The 21599-nt window shown below is 37.3% G+C and overlaps 3 protein-coding genes and 1 long non-coding RNA gene across 4 annotated transcripts; 2 read left to right on the top strand and 2 right to left on the bottom strand.

Annotated features, from left to right (window-relative positions):
- Window positions 1–1883: 1883 nt before the first annotated feature.
- LOC112179674 (formin-like protein 4) lies at window positions 1884–5286 on the bottom strand. Its single transcript, XM_024318130.2, has 3 exons — window positions 5071–5286; window positions 3463–4422; window positions 1884–3344 (listed from the first exon to the last, which is right to left on the bottom strand). Exons 2-3 carry the CDS (start codon window positions 4404–4406, stop codon window positions 2042–2044), a joined length of 2247 nt encoding a protein of 748 aa, XP_024173898.1. The 5' UTR covers window positions 4407–4422; window positions 5071–5286; the 3' UTR covers window positions 1884–2041.
- Window positions 5287–5454: 168 nt separating this feature from the next.
- Window positions 5455–7896, bottom strand: LOC112179675 (two-component response regulator ARR5). The gene is made up of 5 exons (XM_024318131.2): window positions 7538–7896; window positions 7367–7446; window positions 7155–7232; window positions 6963–7033; window positions 5455–6026 (listed from the first exon to the last, which is right to left on the bottom strand). The coding sequence occupies exons 1-5, from the start codon at window positions 7680–7682 to the stop codon at window positions 5729–5731; spliced, it is 672 nt and encodes a 223-aa protein (XP_024173899.1). The 5' UTR covers window positions 7683–7896; the 3' UTR covers window positions 5455–5728.
- A 4764-nt stretch (window positions 7897–12660) lies between these two features.
- LOC112180578 (luc7-like protein 3) lies at window positions 12661–15671 on the top strand. Its single transcript, XM_024319131.2, has 6 exons — window positions 12661–13414; window positions 13591–13642; window positions 13739–13825; window positions 14590–14654; window positions 14770–14925; window positions 15036–15671. The coding sequence occupies exons 1-6, from the start codon at window positions 12782–12784 to the stop codon at window positions 15087–15089; spliced, it is 1047 nt and encodes a 348-aa protein (XP_024174899.1). The 5' UTR covers window positions 12661–12781; the 3' UTR covers window positions 15090–15671.
- A 3078-nt stretch (window positions 15672–18749) lies between these two features.
- LOC112180513 lies at window positions 18750–20131 on the top strand. Its single transcript, XR_005802748.1, has 3 exons — window positions 18750–18815; window positions 19408–19477; window positions 19581–20131. It is a non-coding gene; the product is annotated as an uncharacterized LOC112180513 (long non-coding RNA).
- The last annotated feature ends 1468 nt before the right edge of the window (window positions 20132–21599 follow it).

Genomic DNA, 21599 nt, shown 5'->3' with positions numbered 1-21599 from the left:
GATACCCGGACTTTATATTTCATATCAACGCGATACTTCCATCAATCCACTGTTAGTAGTCTAGTCCGTTAAAAATTTGCACGTGACTGAATTTTAAAGGGTAAAATTGTCCTTTTATACTAAATTTTATTTAAAAAAAATAAAAAAGGGTTAAAGCAATCTTCTTCCGAAGTTCTTGAACCCGATTCAAACGAAAAGGAACAAGAAATTTCTGAAGAAGTTCATAAATTCTTCAACCCACACCGAAACAAAAAGAACAAAAAGTTGATATCAATCCTTATCATCCCAGACCAAGCAATTCATGAAGACCTCCAGGTTGTTTCTCCTTGCTCCCTGTTCTTCACGGCACCCAATTCCCATCAAATCGATCTCAATGTCAAGTGATCTGCAGCAGAGCTTAGAGTCTCCGAGAGTAGTTTCTAAGGGAATGGGGTTAGAGTTGGACTGGGGTGGAGCTTCGAACTTGCGTAATGGCCGCTGGCGAATTTGTTGGAGTTTAAGATCACATAAATTGTTGCTCCGATTGATGCCCATTATTGCGTTCAACTTTAAGCTATTGTCTCAAACCCGTTAGATCTGGTTCTTAAAGAAGAAAGAGATTGTTTTTCAGTGAGTTGGACTTCTATAACCTCTTGGGATGAGCGCATGAGACTATAGGCCAGCTAGTTGCTCTTCTACCTTCCTCGTAGTTCTTCTTCCTCCCACTCTGGAATTTCTACTTTGTTAATTGTCCAATTGTTCCTCTATCAAGAATTGATAATGGACCACTCCCACCTCCAATTTTCATTCAGTTTTGGTGAAAGGGAAATTAAGTATTTGGGTATTACTGAATTTGATTAGGATCCTGGAATTTTGCAGACTTTGAGAATTTTGTGTAGTTGATGAAGAACCCCAAGTTATTCTCTGCCCAGTTTCATATGCGTCAAAAATCTTCTCTGCCAAAATTGATTCTTTTTATTTTTTTTTGGGTATTTCTTTGGTGGTGCCTACCTTCACGACCAATCTTGTTAATTGAGTCAGCCTTATAGGATATGTGGTTGTTCTTCATGTTTAGGCCTTCTGGGTTTTGTACTTTATCCCACCCTACAGAGTCCCATCACCGAACATGGATCAGATTGGTGTTGTGCAAGGAAAGATGAGGATGGATGAAGTACTTCAAGTAAAGTTACTCAAAAATATCCTGGTACCAAACAACCAAACAATCCCATAACGTTAATGGGAATTGAAGAAGCAACTAAAAAGGAGGGATCTGGGCTTGTGTGGTAGAGGAAGAAGAAGGTAAAAGGAGGCAGCAGCAGCCGAAAAAGAAGAAAAAGAAAGAAAGAAGGAAAGAAGGAAAGAAAAGAAAAGAAAAATTACTTTTCAGGGTAAATTAGTCTTTTTGCCCTCACATAGTGCTTCATGTGCGTTACACGTGATCAAGTTAACGGCTCCGTGATAGAAATTGACTAGAGTTATGATGTTTATAAGAAAAAATAAGTTCAGGTATCACATTGATAACTTTGTAAGTTTAGGTATCATTCTAAAAATCCCATAAATATGCAGACACTGTTAATGAATTTTTCCCAATAAAATATACCGACAAAAATATGAAATTTTACATGGAAGCAGACCTATACCTTTTTTTTGGATGAGGACATGGACCAAGACTTGGGTCTTTGTCAATTGGTGGGGACCTCATGTTTTTCTTATTCAATCAAGAAAAGTTGATATTTTTTCTCATTTCTTAGCAACTTCAAAAGAATCTCCGACCAAGTTTTTTTTTTTTTTTTTTTCACTTCATTTCCATAAGAATCAAATATTGTAAAAAGTAAATGTAGACAGGCCAGGCCTGTGTGGATGTTTAGTGTTACAAACAACCCAATCAATAGCAGTGACTAAGATTTGAAGTGGCCCTTTTGTTATTGGGCCAAAATCAAGTAGGCTTTGTTTGTCCTTCATGCAGAAATCTGGGATTTTCTTTACATTTAATTGCCAAGGAACTGTAGGAAAAGGAAAACAACCAATAAGAATCATATTAGTTGTAGATAATTGTACTAGATCAACTTCTGAAATCATCTTCTGAATCACTGGAAGATGACCAAGACACATGTGAATTGAAATGTGACTGGAAGTTCTGTAACTTCTTTGGTGTTAGGACTGTAGGCGACAATGGAGGTGATGCTGATCCCACATTGGTTGTAGAAGTACTCTTCCTCTGTACCTTTCTTGAAATTTCTGCACAAACAAGATCAACCATGTCTAGAAAACCTCTAACAATCACAAAGAGCTGAAGTGGTTGAGCTCCTTTGTCTTTCGCAGCTCTGGCTTGGTAATACTCCGTTGTTCTCTTCACAAGTTCCATAACCCTAATCAGCTCTTCTCTCACAACCTTAAGCTCCTCCTCACATTCCTCCGAAAACTCTTTCATTTCTCTTGCAAACCCTCCTGTCTCACCATTGCAACAATGTGTCAAAACCTTTCTAATTTCATCTACACGGCTAGTGAGAGTGGAGCTCATACAAATGAAGCTGTCATAGTCTATTGTAGCTGCTTTCTTCACATTAGATAGCTCAATACTCAAGCCTCCCAACTTTGGTAACCCTTGGATTAAGTACTCTTTTCTTCTCTCTTCGGCTGTCAGATTATCCGAATTTGGTGTACTAGTTTGGCTTCTCTGATTGATCACTAAGTCTCTACCCTCCAATTGAGCAACTTGTTCAACCACAAAGTGAAGCAGAGTAGTCTTTGCATCAGTGCTTTTGACATCAGATAGCTTCGGAAGAGCACTAAGGTTGAAACCTTGTGCATTTCCTCGAGCAGTTCCAGCATTCATTCGGTTTCCAGCTTTGAGAATCGCTTCAAGAAGTTTAAGGAAAAAACCTGGAGCTCTTAGCTCCTTGCACCCGAGTTCAAGTGTTTGTATTGACTCCTTCAGGTGGAGGATTTCGGTGTCATAATTTTCCCGGAAAAGCATTGCATTGAATCGTGTAAATGCTGAAGGGACAGCTTTGAGGATGTGGTAGAGGAAAGACTCAGCATCTGCAAGCTTATTTGGATTGCCATTGAATTGGAGGATCTTGATCTCTTCTTCTTTGGTTGGAGAAATTTTGGTGAGTTTTTCGAGTGTTTCTGAACCGAGGCCATGACCATCAAGAAGAGAATTTATGATTTCTTTACAAGAGATTGGGAGAGACTTTAGCACTATTGCTGTGTTTTGAGACTTCCTGGGGTCTAGAATGAAAACTTGAGCTGTTGGGGCAGAGTTAGACTTGGCTGAAGCTGACAAATTGTTATTTCTTTCATTGGTTTGGTTTTTGGTGATGTTATATCCAAACAAGTTTTCCATAAGCTCATCATCAAATCTGAATACCATATACAAAATTGTTTAAGATTAGATCATGAACCATGATATGATCAAATATTTAGACTACACTAATGAAAAACAGTACGAGGTATTGGGAGCCTGAGACTTGATATTACCTGAATGTTCCATCAGTGATTTGATCCCAGACCATGGAATGATCAACAGCAGTCATAACCTTGTCCCAGTGCAATGGCTTCAGCTTCGTTTGCCTAATGACACTCACTTTTGAGCTCTCCCCGGCTGAGGCCTCAGCCCTACTTTTGTTGTTTGGTATGCCTTTAGGTGTAGGTGGTGGTTTTGGCGCTAAAAAAGAACCACCTAGCCTAGGTTGAGTGGGTGGTATAGATTTTCTTCTTACTATCTTAGGCAGCTGTGGGGGCGGGGGTGGTGGTGGTGGAGGGGGTGGTGGCGGAGGAGGAGGAGGAGGAGGTGGAGGAACTGATGGTGGTGGAGATATATTACTTGATGGTGGGGGTGGTAGAGGAGGAAGTGATTCTAGTGCTTGCTTTTCCAACATCTTTGGTGGTGTTATCCTAAATGGAGGTGCAGGAGATTTTAGAGGAAGCCGCTGTTGCAGCTTTGGCAATGAAAGCACAACTTCTGGAGTTGGATTTTGTATGAATGGTTTTGCTAATTTTCCATGATTGATCAAATCAGATGGCTTATGAAAAGAACGAACCGCTTTAGGCTTGGGCATTTTGGCTCTCTCTCCTGTAGCATCCACTCTCTTTTCTTCTTCTTCTACATCGTCTTCATAACTTGGGTTGAAAACTACCTTGGGAAAATGAGTTTGAACCTGCCCAACTTCTAGTTTCCTCAAGTAGATAACATCCACACCATTCTCATCGACAATCAACCCCTTCACATTTCCACTGCATTGCCTGAGCTGATCTTCACTTCTAACTTCCTCCCTACGAAAGCTTCCATTGCTCTTGTCTTTTGGGTGGCGCCGAGCAGCTAGAAATCTGTAGACGAAGAAGAAGATTCCGGCAATAACAAGAGTAGTTGCAGCCGTGGCTGCAATGATCTTGGCCAGCATTATTCCATTTGAGGTTGTCATACTCTGAATTTGGCACCTGACAGAGACAGGAGAGATTGAGAGAATAATCTGAAAAGGAGGTTTAATCTTTCTGCACAAGTAAAAGAGGCACTCAATACTTCTCCGAAAAGCAGTAAGATGACAAGTGCTTTCGGAAAGTCCCAAAAGAAGCAAGCACAAGTTTGTTAAGTGTCTTCTTGTGTTCTTCACATTCCGATGGCAACTTCATTTCTTGTGTTTTGTTGTTGGTTGCTGACACTTTCAATGAAGGTAGGTGTTGTTGCTGGGTTCCGGTTAGTGGAAATTACTACAATGGCCCTGCTGCATTACAGCATTTAGCAGATGGCTGGTGTGAAGTTTATGATGGCCGTCCTTCAAATCCAGTGTGTCGTTAAAAACGCCAAATGCATGAAATTAGACTTCTTGTTGGAATCAAATAAATTCCATGTTAAATATTTATGGTACTGATTTGGACTCACACACTGAAGAATTCAAACTCCAGCTAGGGTTTGTTGGCATCATAACTTCTTTGTTCAAAGGATCCAAAAATTTCATTGTTGAGTAGGATATGCTTAGTACCAGCAGGTATTCTATTTAATCATTGTTATTAACAAAGTTTAAGATTCTGATTGCATTATGAAGAAAAATTCCAAGCTAGCCCTGACCCACCATCACAAAGACTTGCCTGTGAGATGCCGCCACGTGGCTTCAGCAAACCACAGAGCTGTTGAATGACCACAAATGAAAGAAGAAGAAGAAGAACAAGAAACAGAACGGTTGTGCCTGCAGAAGAAACCAATAAACAATATGAAGGGAAAATCACAGGAGAAAATCTTATTTGGGCCCTTATAAAAATCATGTGAAGCTAATAATGTAGAGGGTCTACATCTGTATGCCAAACTTCAAAGCAAAATAATCACATTGCTGAATTTGGAGACGATTACAAAATTTTGGGACCATTGTAATATTGATAAGCAAGAACACAGATTCCAAGGAAAAAAAAAAAGGTAAAGTGACACAAAATCAGATATTGAATGGTTGACAAATTACAAAATCCCAAATAAGATCATTCAGGCAACAAGATATTCCCATCAATATTTGGGATTTCATTGATGATTATAGTGTGATTCCATATGCAACATCAGCAAATAGTGAAACCCCAAAAAAAAAAAAAAAAACTTTAATCCTAGACTTTATACCGTTCCCCTACTTTTCCTAGTCCCCCAGTGAGGGTTTCATGTTAGAATTTACATGGTGGGAAGTGGTAGCAAACATACATGGGAATCTCAAAATTGGAAAATGGGGACGGTGTGAGTTATGAAATTCACTAATGGCAGACAATATCAATCCATACTGTGCAATCTAGGTCTCTTTGAGGCACATCTGGGTAGGGGAGATGATGGCGATGAAGATGGTGATGAGTGAAGTGATGCTAGATTACAAGCAAATGATGGTGACAGTTGTGGTAAAGGCGAGGGTGCCGATGAAGAATTGTTGTAGTCAACTTGAAGCGGTCTTTTCTGAACCTTCTTCACTCCTTTCTCTTTTCTTTCTCCTCCCATCATGAAATTTTTCAAGCGGTTCACATCTGAAAGTTTTACCGGCTTTACTATAAACTCTTCGGCTCCTTCCTCCAAACATCTGTTAGCCAATTGTGAAAAAATTACTGTCAAAAACCTTCCTAGAGGCATAATTATCACTGCATCTTATAAAATAGATACTTCAGCTTTAAGTTAGTATATATGATACAAAGGCTCCTAGTGTCACTAATGAAAGTTGTACAGAATAGCCGTTATGGGCAAGGCAATAATTAAGACAATATCTTTATAAGATCATGCCCATGGACTTTTAGGATGGCTTATTAGACTCATGAAGGGTCACATCTGAACCTAGTCATACATGAAAGGTCAAATAAAACACTCCATACCTAAAATAAAAGGTGCTTAAGTAATTACTAATTAGTTGTAACATGAGTGCTTTATATAGTCTATGGGTCAATGCTAATTGATGCATACCAAAATTATAAACAATATTAATTTTCAGAAAATAATTATTGCAAAAACATGTCAGACTTTTCTTAAAGATTTGAGGATCCCTTTAACAAAACAGAAAAGATTTGAAGATCCCCACCAAAAGATTTGGAGAGTAAATGATCATTTAAAAATATTCGACAGCATTGGAGCAAAAGACAAATCAGATCTTGTTAAGAATTTGGTTCATATTAGACAAGCCATCATGAAGATCCAGAAGACAAATCATCTAAACCCACAGATCATATCCTGTTAAGGATTTGCTACTGTATGATTTAGACGCATAAGAACCCTAACAACAGTTAGGTACATATCTGGATCAATTTCATAAAGCCCTGATCAAATCCATTGACCATTTCATAGTTCATACTATGCAAAGCCTTTTTTAACATAAAAAATCAGATCGGAGGTCTATAACTAACATCAAATTCAACAGATAATAATCCTTTTTTTTTATCATCAAAGTTCTGATCTTAATGACATAGATCTACAAACAAAGCAAGTACCATTGAAAAATTGAACAGTCATGTTTGGTCCAAGAACATACCTATCGATTCGAGTGAGGATGTTCTCTGAGGACATGATCACCACTGGAACTTCTCTAAAAGCTGATGATTCCTGTTTCAGAATCATAACACACAAATAAATCTCCAAGTTCTAGGCTTTGAAACCCATAATCATAATCATAATCAAAATCAAAATCACTCATAAAAGTAAAACAAAGCCTAAAATGACAAACCTTGATCTTTTTTAGCAGCTCATATCCTGTCATCCCAGGCATTGAGTAGTCTGTTATTATTAGATTCACCTTCATACCCTGTAACCAAATCAAGCACCACCCAAATGTCAAAAACCCACCATTAACCCAAAAAGACCATCAAACTGGTTCTGCTTCTTTTTTTTTCCTTGAAACTTTCATGTACATAGTTTTATAGAGGCAAGTTTTCTTACATCAAATCCAACTGAGCTCTTCTTCTCTCCATCCAAGCCCAGATACTGCAGAGCCCTGGTTCCACTCTCAACGGCAGTCACTGCAAAACAAAATCCAATCTTTCATTCAGTAACGAATCAAAACCCGCCATTTGGAGCCAATCACTACTCATTCACAGGCCTATAGCATACCTTTACAGCAAGAAATCTTAAGCAGCTTCTCAATGACCTTCCTGTCTATGATGCTATCATCCACAGCCAGAACATGAAGCTCCTTCTCAGAAAGCTCAAAACTTTCCGGCACATTTCTCCTTAAAACCTCACCGGCGGTGGCCATTATGATACTAGACAGAGTCACCTGAGATGGATGGGTCGTTGGGAACAGAGAGAGAAGGAATAGCAGAGTATATATGTTTGAAGCGTTTGAGAAACGAGAAGGTGGGTGTGTGGAAGTTTTATAGTGGGAAAGCTTTTGCTTTTCAAAACAGGAAAAAGGGGTAAAGCTGAGATTGTGAGGATCCAATATTATCTGTGAGATTTTGTTTTCTCTTTGCAAATCTAACAGAGAGGATTATACCACCCAACTTGTCCATTGTCCTGTCAATCGTTCTATATTCATTGCCACCTTTTTTTTCTTTTTTTTTACTCTCTATTTCTCCTAAAATGGTCACTGTCAGTCTTTCTTCTTAAAGAAAAACGTATAACATTTCTCTCTCTTCTTGTATTTTCGGGATTTTGTATTGGGATTCTGTGGGGTTGCATTCTAGATTTTCTGATGATTCTCTGGTTGGTTTTGAGTGGGAAGAAAGATATTGACTTGGCTACGGACCTACAGTTGTTCAACTTTACGATTTCACATTTGGTCATGTAACCGGTAAAATCTTTATATGATACCTGAATTATCACGAAATATAATTTTTAGTACTTACAAATTTTTAGGGAGTCTGGTGGTACTTGTATTATTCTTCGTTAGTCATTTTAGTAATTCCGTCAATTATTCCGTTAAAGTATGGATAAAATTGTAAAACACCTATTTTTCATATTTCTTTTACAAATTTTTTATTAAACTAAATTAAAATAAATTAGACTAGGTTAAAAGAAAGACGTAGAATTAAATTTAGTGAATATCTAGATTTACCTACCATCTCTATTGATTAATCCTATTAATTATTCGAGAAAAAAGTTATCTCCAAATTAGTATATATTAAATTTTCATAAAATAAAAAAAAAACTAAACAAGAATAAAAGTACTTAAATTAATTGACCTCAAGTGTCCCGATAACAGTGAAAAATAAATTAGATATTATTTTATCTTTTTTTTTATGTGTCAAAATATTTTTTTAATTATAGATATTTAATATATTAAATTCTATAATTCTAATTATGAATGAAAAAACTATTTTACCCTTACTATTTTACTCACATGAGTGTCACGTGACCGCCACATAGGCATTTTTAAAGGAATAATGGACGGAGGTACTATAAGGGCTAACGGAGGGATAGTACATGTACCACTAGATTCTCTGAAAATTTATAGGTACTAAAAAGTGTATTTCGTGATAGTTCAAGTACAATATAAGGATTTTACCCTTATGTAAATTATATACAGTCTCACCCATTCGTTTTTTAGCGTACTGAAACCAATGGATTGTTTTGACTTTTGACTTAAAAAAAAAAAAAAGGAAAGAAAAATGGTATGTTTTGCTCCACTGGATGTGGGACATAGTTCTGGAGACAGTCCAAATAAAGAAGATTTGATCTTGATTATGGCAAATTTGACTTTAAATCAAAAAATCAAACCAATTGGTCAAATGATTCATGGGAAAATCTTGGGCAATATCTTGTGCAGAATTTTGCATGGAACTTTCTAAATAATTTCCTTGCCCAATGCCCCGTGAGTTTCCAAGTTGAAACCAGGTCTTTCTTCTATTCTTTTGCATGAGGGGTGAAGACTGTGGACTGGTAATTCTTGAGTGAATTGGGAAAAGTGCTTGGTGGAAAACATGAACATCAATATTCATGAGGATCTTGGTTGGGAATAGAAGCCATTTATTGATTGATAAATGCATTGTCATATCCACATTGATTATAAAGATTTTGAAGATCAATGAAATAAAATGGCACCAGCTGTTGAATGATATTATTGGATCACCTAAATTAACCATGGTAGTTAGGTTTGGTAGTTAATTAGGTATGAAAGAGAAATGCATTTACACCTTACAGCCAGTAAAACAAGACAATAATTTTTCCAATTACAGCTGATCAAACAATCTTTGGGTTTATCAAGAAGGATCCATTTATATACTGAGATCTAGGAACTCATCGTCATAGGGTTTTTCAACTACGAACACATTCAAGTCTAGTTTGGTTCACGGAAAAAAAAAAATTTCTTTTGTATTTCCCATGAGAAGAAAAATGAGATTTCCCAACTATTTTTCATTTTGATGTTTGATAACGTATGGAAAGTTGTTAAAAAGTTTGTAAATAATGTAATAAAATAATATGCTGCGAGTAATAAATGCAAAGAAAAAAAAGGAGGAAAAGTGATTCCTTGAGTGTGTTTGGATGAGGGAAAAAATGATGGAATTTAAATGAAAGTGAGGATTTCATAATTCCTATAAGCTAATTCCCTCGTTTGGCATTATCAGATTGGAAATTTTAAATTTCTCTATGAAAAAAAATGAAGAAATTCATTGTTTAAATTCCCCACTTCAATTTCCACCAAAATATGTGTCATTTACGAATTCCTTTGTAATATTCAATTTTCATTTCCAAAACAAAGTTTTTTTCTATTTTATTTTTTTATTTATTTTAAACTTTTTTAATTTATTACACATTTCAAATCCTAAATAGATACAACCAAACAATAGAAATTGCCATTAATGAAATTTTAGATTGATGGAGTTAAAAATTCCATCATTTATAAATTCCTACAGATTTCATAATTTTCTCATCCAAACGCACCGGGCACCGGGGTTTGGAATGAACCACTTTCCCTCTTATTTTCTCTTCCTTCAAGAAATAATTTCCTTTCTTTTTGTATCCCAAACTAAAAAAAGAACAGGTTTCCTTATACTTACTTTCTGCGAACCAAACGTGGCCTTAATACATTTAGTGAACAACTGGAAAGCCTTGTCCGGTAACGTTTTTAAAAATGATTTTTCAAAAACAGATTTTGAAAATAAAAACGAGAAAACAAGATTGGATTTTTGAGATCCGAAAATGTGTCCGATAGCTTATTCTGAAAACAATTTTCAAAAACGAGAGAAGATTGCGACTAGAGATGAGAGAGAGACCTGAGAAGAAGATAGCGACGTGAGAATATGGAAGAAGAGAGAACATACTTTTTTTTCTTTGTTTTGGAAAATATATCTCCGTGTTTTCTAAAATATGAGAATGAAAAAGTGAAAACGTCTATTTGTCGTTTTTCTGTTTTACGAGTAAAATAAAAAATTATTTTCAAAATTTATTTTATGCATTTTTGAAAACAGACCAACAAACGCATTTTCAAGCAATTTTCATTTTATAAAATGAAAAAGATGACTTGAAAACGTTACCGAACGCCAGCACCTTTTTTTTCTTTTCCATTTCTGAAAGCCTCTACCTTTACCACTAAGCAGCACTAGATCTTTGATCCTTTATCAACACAACCATGGGTTCAGATTATTTTTTGTTTTCTACAATTGATTGGTACAAACGAAAAAGCACACACATTTGGGAAGTGGGATCAAAACTAGTAGCAGTATAATATTGTTTACAAAAAAAAACAGGAAGAAAATCCCATAAACAATAAGATCTTTATTCTCTGAGATTCTCAGAACAAGAAGAAGGGCAGCTTTGAAATGATCGATGACCCTGAACAAGTAGAGTATTAGGTCTATGATCCTAGCTTGAGCTTTCTTTTCCAATTTCTGACCACAGCACTGGTCAAATACTAATTTACAGTGAACGAATACTTTTCAAGGTTTTTATTTTTGGCTTGGGAAAACCGATGACTCCATTCATTGACTCAATCTGAGTCCCACACCGGCGGCGTCGACTCCCCCAGAAAATATATTTACTGTTCGTACGACGATATCTTTGCATGATCCACGTGGGGTCGGTGCCTCCTCCATTTGCGTGAATCGTCAGATCTTATATTTAATTCCAAGTTTAATTTTTGGTATGATTGTCAGCCCAACCGTGATCATGTTCTTTGGAATTTGGGCCCTGCTGGCTTGGTTTTGATCTCCATATTGATCAACTTTGGATTTCCAGCACCATCCCATTCTGATTCTCTCTGAGTCTCTCTGCTGTGACTCTGAATCAATATATACAATACGTGTGTGTGTGTGTAATTATATAGCTGTGGTCGTCCCTGACCATGCTGCTAATAAGACTGTGACGTGATTTACATATTGCAGTATGCCAAATCTGGAAAAGTCGTGATTTTGATAGATTGCATTGGAGTTTCTGAAACATATCTTCAAACTGTAGGGATTGAGTGTCAACAAGATGCCTAGAGATTGATCGATCAGATATTTGGGTTTTAGGACTTGTCTGTCTGTAGCAAGAGATGGAGGTAGTTTATAACTAGGCTAACTACATTTTTCCAATTACATTAAGAAGTGAGGTAACGTCCATAGAAGAGGCGAATGTCATTCATTTCCGTAAGGTGTTTGCTTGTTGTGTTTTGCTTTAAAATGTAACGTCAAGTAAGTAATGTTGGAATGACTCCGACATTTGTTGAATCATCTAACAACTGTATTGCATTTGAGTTATGGCTCGTCAATATGTTAGGTTAAAAAAAACGTCGATTAAATATTTTTGAATTATTAATTACACATCTCTCGTAAAATAAAATCTGAAAAATATACGTTTTTGAAATATTTGAGTCATCAGTCATGTTAAATATAAATCAAATCAAGAATGGAATCTAAGTTTGGTAAAGAAAAGAACAAACTAGTATAACCCACATGTCTAGGACTAAATTGGAAAGTAAGTGGGGCAAACATCATCTCTAGTAATGCAAATAGGTGATCATAGTGCGTGTTTATTTGTTGTGAATTTGCTTCAAAATGTAACAAACTTAGCGGGAAGTCTTGTCAAACTACTAAACGCAATTAACAATTGTATTGTTGGTGAGCTGTGATCTACTAATTATTTAAAATAACATATATTATAGAGATCACAATTTATTATCTCACTAACATTATGAGATGAACCAGATAGAGATAAAAATTGTTGTTTCAACTAAAAAAAAACTACTTAACAAAAATCGGGTAATATCCGACCCGCTAATTATTCGTGTATATAATCCAATTGGATTCCACATGGACTCAAGTCTTGGGCTTTAAACCCAAGCCCGACCCATAACGACGTCGTAAGCTGGTAACAATCAAAAGGGCGGGGCACGGCGCCAAGTTCCCAAACCGTCGTCACTGGTAGCTCTGAACGATGGAGGAAGCAAAAGCGGCGGCGTACTACGAAGACCTAACCCGCCGAGGCGAAGGCGCCGCCAGATTCAAACAAGGCCTCGGTTTCTCATCGGCGAAGTCCGATTCCGAAAATGCCCCTGCGCGCGGTTCGGCGGTGGCGTATACTTCCTCGTCTTCCTTCATGAGCAAATTCGTCAAGGCCTCCAGCCCTAGCAAGACGACGGAGGTCGAAAAGCAAGCGCAGATCCAGTCGATTCAGAACAAGCTGAAGAGGAAGAAGCCGGAGGAGCTGGCCGGAGAGGAAGAGAAGCGGCGGCCTAGGGTTTCGGAGAGGGATAAGCGGAGTAGAAGCAGAGAGAGGGAGTCGAGGCGTAGGAGTAGGAGCAGAGAGAGGTATAGAGATAGGGAGAGAGATAGAGAGAGAAGCAGGAGGAGGAGGAGGAGGAGCAGGTCTGGGAGTGAATCGGACGGAGATAGGAGACGAAGGAGTCGGTCACCTCGGAATCGGAGAAAGGAACGGCGGAGGAGCCGGAGCCGGAGCTCGTCGCCGCCGAGGGAGAGGCGTTTGGAGAAGAGCAGAGATAAATTGGAGAAGGAGAGGAGTGGCGGTGGTGCTGACTATTACAAATTGATTCAAGGCTATGACAAAATGGTATGAATCTGTTTGGTAATCGAATTACTTTGTTTGAAGTTTTAGGAATGCAATGAATTATGAATTTGAAGCTTATTTTTTTGATTGAAATGATCATACATTGTATGTGTTTATCAGAATAGTTTTAGCTTTGAGAATTTAAGAGTGATGCAAGATTTACTTTGTGTTATGAACAGTCTGCAGCGGAGAGAGTAAAAGCGAAAATGAAACTCCAACTTGCTGAAACGGGTGAGTTTCCGCTGGTGTTTATGGGATATGTTAATCTGTAATGTTTGGGTTTACTTGGAGCTGTGCATTATAATTACCATATTGTGTTAAATGCAGCTGAGAAGGACACAACCAAAGGCATGGATGGTTGGGAAAGATTTGAATTCGATAAAGATGCACCACTAGATGATGAGGAGATTGAAGGTAATCAATATAACCATGCTGTGTTGTTTACTAGAAAGTAAAGATTTTTTATTTCTTTTCTGGCAATTTTGTAAGTTGTGAGTTAAGAGTCAGGACATTTAAATTTTCTTTGGTGGTTTTGCGTAACTGTTCTAATTCCCATCAGCAGAGAACAAGATAAACAACATACACTAATATCAATGTCTCTCTTCTTATTTTCTATGTTCTGCACAAGTTTCAAAGCTCTCAAACATGAGTAAATGTATAAACTATCCGCAGCCCTTTGATGAAGAGTATATTACATATTCTCATAAATCACATTTTGGGTGCTGATCCTTTGGTATCTGAGGTCAAGGTTTTGTAAACATAGTGGTTTTAGTAACTACTGTGAAGTTTTGTGTAAATTACTCAAAACAAGACCACCATTAACAGAAAGCATGACCTTTGTACCAAAGTCCTGAGTCCTGAGTCCTGACCTTGTTATCAGAAAAGATGATCAGACAAAAAAGCTAGATTGTGTAGTAGAATGGTTACAGCCTGGCGATATCTCTTAAAAATTGTGATGATTGTTTCAAGCTTGCAATCCCGCTGGTTGATAACCTCAGAATATAATATAGATGTGTTGCATATTAGTTATCCAGGATATTCTAATATACCGGCCACTTCGCAGAGTATTGTCAATCGATTATCACTATATCATTGGTTGGATCAGAAAGAAATGTATCATTACGTTGTTCATCCTTTATAGCAATGTTAGTGATTGTAAATCGTCACCTTCTTTGTAGTTGCTGAAGACGATGCAGCGCTCGTCAATCACATAGGCAAAAGCTTTCGGTTTTCAGCATTTGAGGTACATTTCTCATGTCTGTTGCTATCATACTTAAAGTTCCAGTTTAATGTCCAATTCTTCCTTCTTGATTCTAAAAATTTTGGTTTGTTTATGATGTTACTCAATCAATGTGAAGACAAAAAGGGAGGAGCGGATCAAAGCGGCTCATGATGAGGCAATGTTTGGTGCATCAGATAATCAACCATCCATTATGATAGACAGTGACGTTGAGGCAGAGAATGATAATAAGGACTGCAAAGAAAGTGAGCCTCCAAGCCTCTTGAGTGAGAAGGTAAGTTAGTTATCGATTGCTGCTAAGCCCAAAAAAATGGATTTATGGTATTAAGGGATATAATGGGTATGTGGAGAGGATTCAAATTAACTGTTACCCTGGTTTTGCAGGTACTTGCCAAAAAACAGGGTTCGTGGCGTGATCGTATACGCCACAACAATTGACACGGATCAATGGCGTGGAAGAGGTTGTTGATGACCTGATTCTGAATCATTAACGAGCCAATGGTTAGGATCAGCAACTGTAGCCAAGGGAGTGTCGTGAATTTGTGCATGCAACATTCAGTTTTCATATGAACTTTCATAGTGGAGGCATCACACAGTGGAGAGGAGCTGCATTGAAATTAACAAGGAAGAAGCTTCTATCTCCCACGAACAGCACAGGCCCAACAGTTTCAATTATGCCATATAATTAGTGATTGTTACGCTCAAAGCAGCCTACTTAGAGAATCCAAACTTGGGTAGAAAATTTGTGTTTCTCATGGCATCATCGGGCTGGCTTTTTCCGCTGTGAGATGAAATGCCAATAGAAGTGGTCTTGGTAGTCTTTAAGATTAGGCTTTCTGTACTATATTTGTATATGGACTACGCGGCTCTGCACATGATATAGTTCTCTATGAGGTCCCTGGAAACCTATGTATCCTCTAATTCCAATGTGCTAGCTAGGGAGGTACCAGTTTAATTTAGTCTGTTATTGTTGAATTTTATGTATCCCCTATTCCATTATGGTGTTGTAGGATTTTCTTCGACGGTTTCTATAATAACTATTTGATGACTAAATTATGTGTCATCTAAAAGAATTATGTGCTATAGTCTCCACAATTTTAGATGGAAAATTATGGCCTAGATAATTTTTTATTTTTTGAGAAAGTCATGAAGTTGGTTCACACGGTGTTAAAAAAGAAAATGACATATTTTGGTGTGCTTAACCTTGTTTAATGAGGCACTGTTAGCCTCATTTCGGTGGGCGTGGACAACAGCAGCCTTAACTTTAGAAATGAAAGACTACTTGCTGTGGTGCTTTGCCACCACTAATAAATTTTTGTCTCTAGCTTTCATAGTTGAAGTCGTTTAACTGAATATGAAATTATACCGAGTAAAGTCAGTAAACCATATTAACTAGGGAGGCAATATCCAACAATAGTCGTGAATAACACGAACATGCTTGAATTAAAGGACTGCATGATGAACCAATTTTCTAAATCACAACCTAGTCCCACCATCATCGCCAAAATGTGAGGGTTCTTTTTGAATTAAATAGCGACTAGGTCAAAGTCAACCCCATAATTAATGGGAGGACTTTGTTTAAGATTTAGAAAATGAACAAACATTGACAGCATGAAGCGTGTGGTGTGGGAGCTATAAATACATTGCGGTGAGAGATTGGAGGGTTTTTGGATATGGAGTTCCTAGAAAAATGGATTTGAAGAAGGTTTTGGGAGTAAATGGCTAAGAGTTGAGTTTATGCTTGAAGGCTTGATTGTTGCAGGCGTTTCTAAGTTTTGTGGGTTTTGCTCGATGCTTATTCCAATTCCAAGTCTCTCTTTTTATAGGCATGATTGGAGGGTGTTGTGGTGATCAGAACACTTGGTTTTCTAGGTAAAATTTTTATTCTTCAACTCATACATGATTTATGCCCTAAAATCTGGGAAAGAAGTGTGTGCTTGAAAGATGAGGTTTTGGGAGAAAATGAAAGTTGCTACAGCAGTCGATAATCGTTGTAGTAGAGGTAACAGCGTGACACAAAACCTGGAACGAGGTGGACGAGAAAACTTTAGATTTGGAAGCTCTTTGTTTAACGAAGAAGAGAATGTCCCTTAACTGGTTGCAAGGTTTCCCCCTTACTAACTAACAGAAGGAATTAGTATTTCTTGAGAGTTTTAGTTTGATCTGTGTGTATTCAATTTCTCCGGGGAAGAAAGCGAGATTAGAACGGAGGAAAAAAGTTGGACTTTCTATTTTGGGCTTTTGGGTTTTAAAGGAAAAGTTGGCGCAAATTTCATATTCACCAATTTGTTATTGATTTAAGTCATCGGCCTTAGATTTCGGGCCCAAGACCGAAATCACCAACGATGCTAGATCAATAGACGAACATTATGTATTTCCGTAACTTTCCACATCATACTCACTTCCGTAAGCCTCAAGAGTGTAGTTATGGCTTGAGTCCACATGTTTGGCATGATGGTTTGAAAAGATATGCAACTTTTTATCTTCCTAAATGTGGTTTGCATGTGTATTTCTTTATTGGACTTGAAATGGGCATAGGGCATGCTTCGTGCATTTTTAGATATCAACACTTGTATAAATATTAATTAAGAAGATTTTTTTTTTTTTTTTTAGAAATAATTAAGAAGATTGAGATGGCTACTAAATAGTAAATACCATATGCATGTCTATATCCATTGGCCATTTTCTCCATAGTTTCTCATTTTATGACTTTTACAAGCATGAATGATCTAGATGATTCATAATAGAATCACCAAAACGTCTCAACCTCATCATATACAGTCATTTACATACATCATATATAGAGTCATTTAATACAACATGTATATGAATAGAAACTCTCCAGATCATATACATATAAGATATAACATGTATGTGGTGAACAAGCAACCTTTATATTTATAAAAAACCAAATAAGAAGCCTTGCAGGCAACATATATGTAAACAGCGGCAGTATTATTCTCACATGCACGTCACACCGTAACCAGTGTACCCTATTAGATGGGACTTATTTAACTACATAGGTAACATAGCTACCTTATGATCCAGAAGCTGAAAAGCTAGCCAAGCACGGAAGAGACATTTACTTGGGAAATTCAAATATGGAATCTTCAAGTACGTACTTACTGGCTTACTGCATGGACCAATATTTTATTTTATAGTTTAATTTAGTATGGCGGAGATATGATCGAACCATTCATTCATTAGTTATGAATCGAACCATTCATCATCTGTGCCTTCTGTACCACTCAGATTCTCTTGTTCGTGCATTGTTTCAAATGCGTGGCTGCTTTTGCTGCCGCTGATATCACTGCTCTCGACTGGTTCTGCATCTTGAAGCTTCACGACGCCATCGACCCTTCTGCTGCTGCTGCTGCTGATATCCCGTGCTGTGTCATGCACGTAAGTACAACAAAGTAACCGACCAGAAGAGAAAAATCATCAGTTAGTTTTGTTCTATATCAAAATCGATCATATATATACACGCACTGTCATACATGTTTAAACTATTGATTTACCATGAGCTACGAGTAATACTGCCGAGACGAGGAAGAGTAGCGTAAATGCGAGCTGAAGAGAGATGTTATTGCGCTTGTTCACCGTTAAGAAAGACATCGTGTAATTGCAAGAAAAGCAGTTACTTCACCAGGTAATCAAGTAGCTGGAAATTCTACAAGTTTCTCTCCACACAGTTTGGGAGACTTGATCGAGTTTCCACTTTCCAATTCCTTACATAGACACACAAATTGATGATGCGATGTTCATGCATAAATAATCAAATATAGATGCATGGATATCGCCGCTAGCTGTACCTAGCTACCTTTGTACTTTGTATCGAGATCAAACTGTTCGTGGCATATATGTGAATGATATTTGGACATGTGGGGACGAGTGTGTTTTTGGAGTTGGTTCACGTAGTGCATAAGCAAAGCCAGAAAACTGATATATTTATGTTCTAGGGCCTAGGCCGCCGCCTAGGCGCTAGGCGCCGTTCGGATTTTGGCCTAATCGATAGAGTTAACCGTTGGGCTGCTAGTTGGGCTACGCGGCCTGGGCGCTGGCATTTTTTTTTTTAACTCGGTGACGGACTGACGGTAAGTCGAACTCTTTGGTTGCTTTCTTCCTCAAGCAGCAAAGCAGAAACTGATCTTGGTTACTTTCTGGGTTCGATTTCTGATTCTTCAAGCTTGAAGCCCCTTTCTGAACATCTCCATTAGTTGATCGAGCTGTTTTGGACTTTTGTTACTGATTGAGATTGGATTGGTTTGTATCTGTTTTGAAATTTGGCATCTGTTTTGCCAGTTTTGGATGGGAATTGAATTGCATCTGTTATTAGTAATTTGGATGGGAATTGAAATTGTATATCAGATACAATCGTGGACAAATGCACACTGAAAACTAATTGTATCTGATATGGACATATGGTATGAAATTGCATGCTAATTGGTTACTGAATGCAAATTGTTTTGGCAACCAATACGAGTATGAAATTGCATCTGTTTTGGTATGCTCTGTTATGACTTATAACTTATGCTCAGTTTTGGTTACTGGTTAGTCAATGATATTGCTCAGTTTTGTTATTTGTTAATTGTTCGTCAATGAATCAATGATATTGCATCTGTTTTGGTAATTTGGTTAGTTAATTTGGTGAGTTATAAACTTATATAGAAATGGTTGTTGAATGTTCTTTTTTAGAAATGGTGCAAATGGTTGTTTTTTGAGTGCATCAGATAATCAGCCATCCATTACGTTACAGTGAGGTTGAGGCAGAGAATGGTAATAAGGACTGGAAAGAAAGTGAGCCTCCAAGCCTCTTGAGTGAGAAGGTAAGTTGGTTATCGGTTGCTGCTAAGCCAAAAAAAAGACGGATTTATGGTATTAAGGGATATAATGGGTATGTGGAGAGGATTCAAATTAACTATTTTGTAGGTACTTGCCAAAAAAAACAAGGTTCATGGCGTGATCGCATACGCCACAACAATTGACACGGATGGATGGCGTGGAAAAGGTCATTGAGGACCTGATTTTGAATCACTAACGAGCCGATGGTTGGGGTCAGAAACTGTGGCCAAAGAATCTGTGCATGCTACATTCAGTTTTCATATGATTATATGAACTTTCATAGTGGAGGCATCACCGTGGAGAGGAGATGCATTGAAATTAAAAGGAAGAAGCTTCTATCTCCCACGAAACTGCACAGGCCCGGCTTCAGTTATGCCATACTGATAGTGTTTCGCTCAAAAGCAGCATACTAGCTAATTTGTGTTCCTCATTGCATCATCTGGTTGGCTTTTGCGGTGTGAGATGAAATTCCCATAGCAGTGGTCTTGGTAGTCTTTAGAGTTATACTTCCTGTATTATATTTGTAAACCTACTACTTGGCTCTGCACCTCATAGAATTCTCGGACAGGTCCCTGAAAACCTGATTTGTGTATCCTGTAATTCCAATATGCTAGCTAGGGAGTTACTAGTTTAATTTAGTCTGTTATTGTCGAATTTTATGTATCCTTTAATTCCAATATGGTTCTGTAGGATTTTCTCTGACGGATTATGATCGGAGAGTGAACATGTAAATCAAAAAACGAGATATCCTCTGTCGGATTCTGGAAAAATTATTTGATCTCTTTTGCTACAAGAATTTTATCGATCGAATAGGAGAAACGTCTTTTTAGTAACGGCAAAACTGGCCCAACTCGAACTGACTACTATAGTAAACATCTTTTTAATCTGTATGCAAGTTACTATGTATGGATGATGATCTACTGGTAGATTTTGATTAGTTTGTTTACTAAGAAGACTAGGGAAAATACACAAGAGTTCCAAGTTATGCTCCTTGTGTTCCTGTGTTTACTATAGTAGATTTGCAGGATAGAGCCTTCGTCACTCTCTCGAATTGTTCAAAAACTTGTAACATCTATGTTCAGCTACAATTGAGGGGGTGGTGTGTCTTTGGCTTGTGGTGTGTTTAAATGAATTAAGATTCAAGACAAATCTAAATGGAATGAAAGAGGTTTGTGCGCAACTTTCCTAAAAATTATTGGAAAGTCTACTAGGATTCTAGGAATGAGCAAATCCTCTTAGCATTGTATGCTGAACAGGACTGCTATGGAGTTTTAGAATAGAGAGCTGTCAGGTGATTGAGATAAGAACTTGGTATTAAAATCACCATAATTCGAGACTTTTGAGTTTTGTCCATTCTAAAAGGAGAGTGAAATTTACACTCTCCTTTTTGCATTATGCACTCCCACTCATGTTTTAGAACTTGAGTTTCCAAATTTGCCCTTAAGCCAATAACACTCGACACTACTCTCCAATCTGCAGCAAACCTTTCACCAAATCACCAAAATCTTCTACTAAAGAGAAGGAAAGTGTTGGTCCTCAAAACTTGTCGCCATCTGCTAACAATGGTTACACTACAAATCAAATACAATTGAAGATTCACAAAGAGAGAGGTCTTTCTTCTTCTTTTTTTTAATTTTTTGACTCTCTTCTTCTGGGTTGTTTCACACAATGAATCTCTTGCACAGAGAACCTCTCTAATTTCCAGCTTTGTAAATTTTAGTTTGATCTAGTGGGTTTACAAGGTTCAAGCTTTTATTGCATCCATGAGTTGGAGCTTTGAAAAAAATGTTGATTGGATTTGAATTTAGCTGAAAGTAAAAAAGATTGAGTTTGTGATTTGAAAATTTTCTTGTTGCTTTTATTGCATCAATGAGTCTGGCCTTCCATATCTTTTTCTTGTTGTGCTCCATTTCTCTCAGGAAATATTGCTTATCAAAAACAATTTACACATCCAACATATAATCAAGAACTAAGACATGCATAGGCGATAATTACAAAGTATTTGTTAAAATCATTCAAATAATTATATGAATATAGAAAAATCAGACCCCATTCTCATCCCAAGAAGTCTTCCAATTCTTTACTACTGAGCCTAAAATTTTAGAA

This window comes from Rosa chinensis, chromosome 7, assembly GCF_002994745.2.
Source record: "Rosa chinensis cultivar Old Blush chromosome 7, RchiOBHm-V2, whole genome shotgun sequence".
NCBI classification, from domain to species: Eukaryota; Viridiplantae; Streptophyta; class Magnoliopsida; order Rosales; family Rosaceae; genus Rosa; species Rosa chinensis.
Note: the sequence above shows the minus strand (reverse complement) of the source record. Positions and strands in the feature narration are given on the sequence as shown.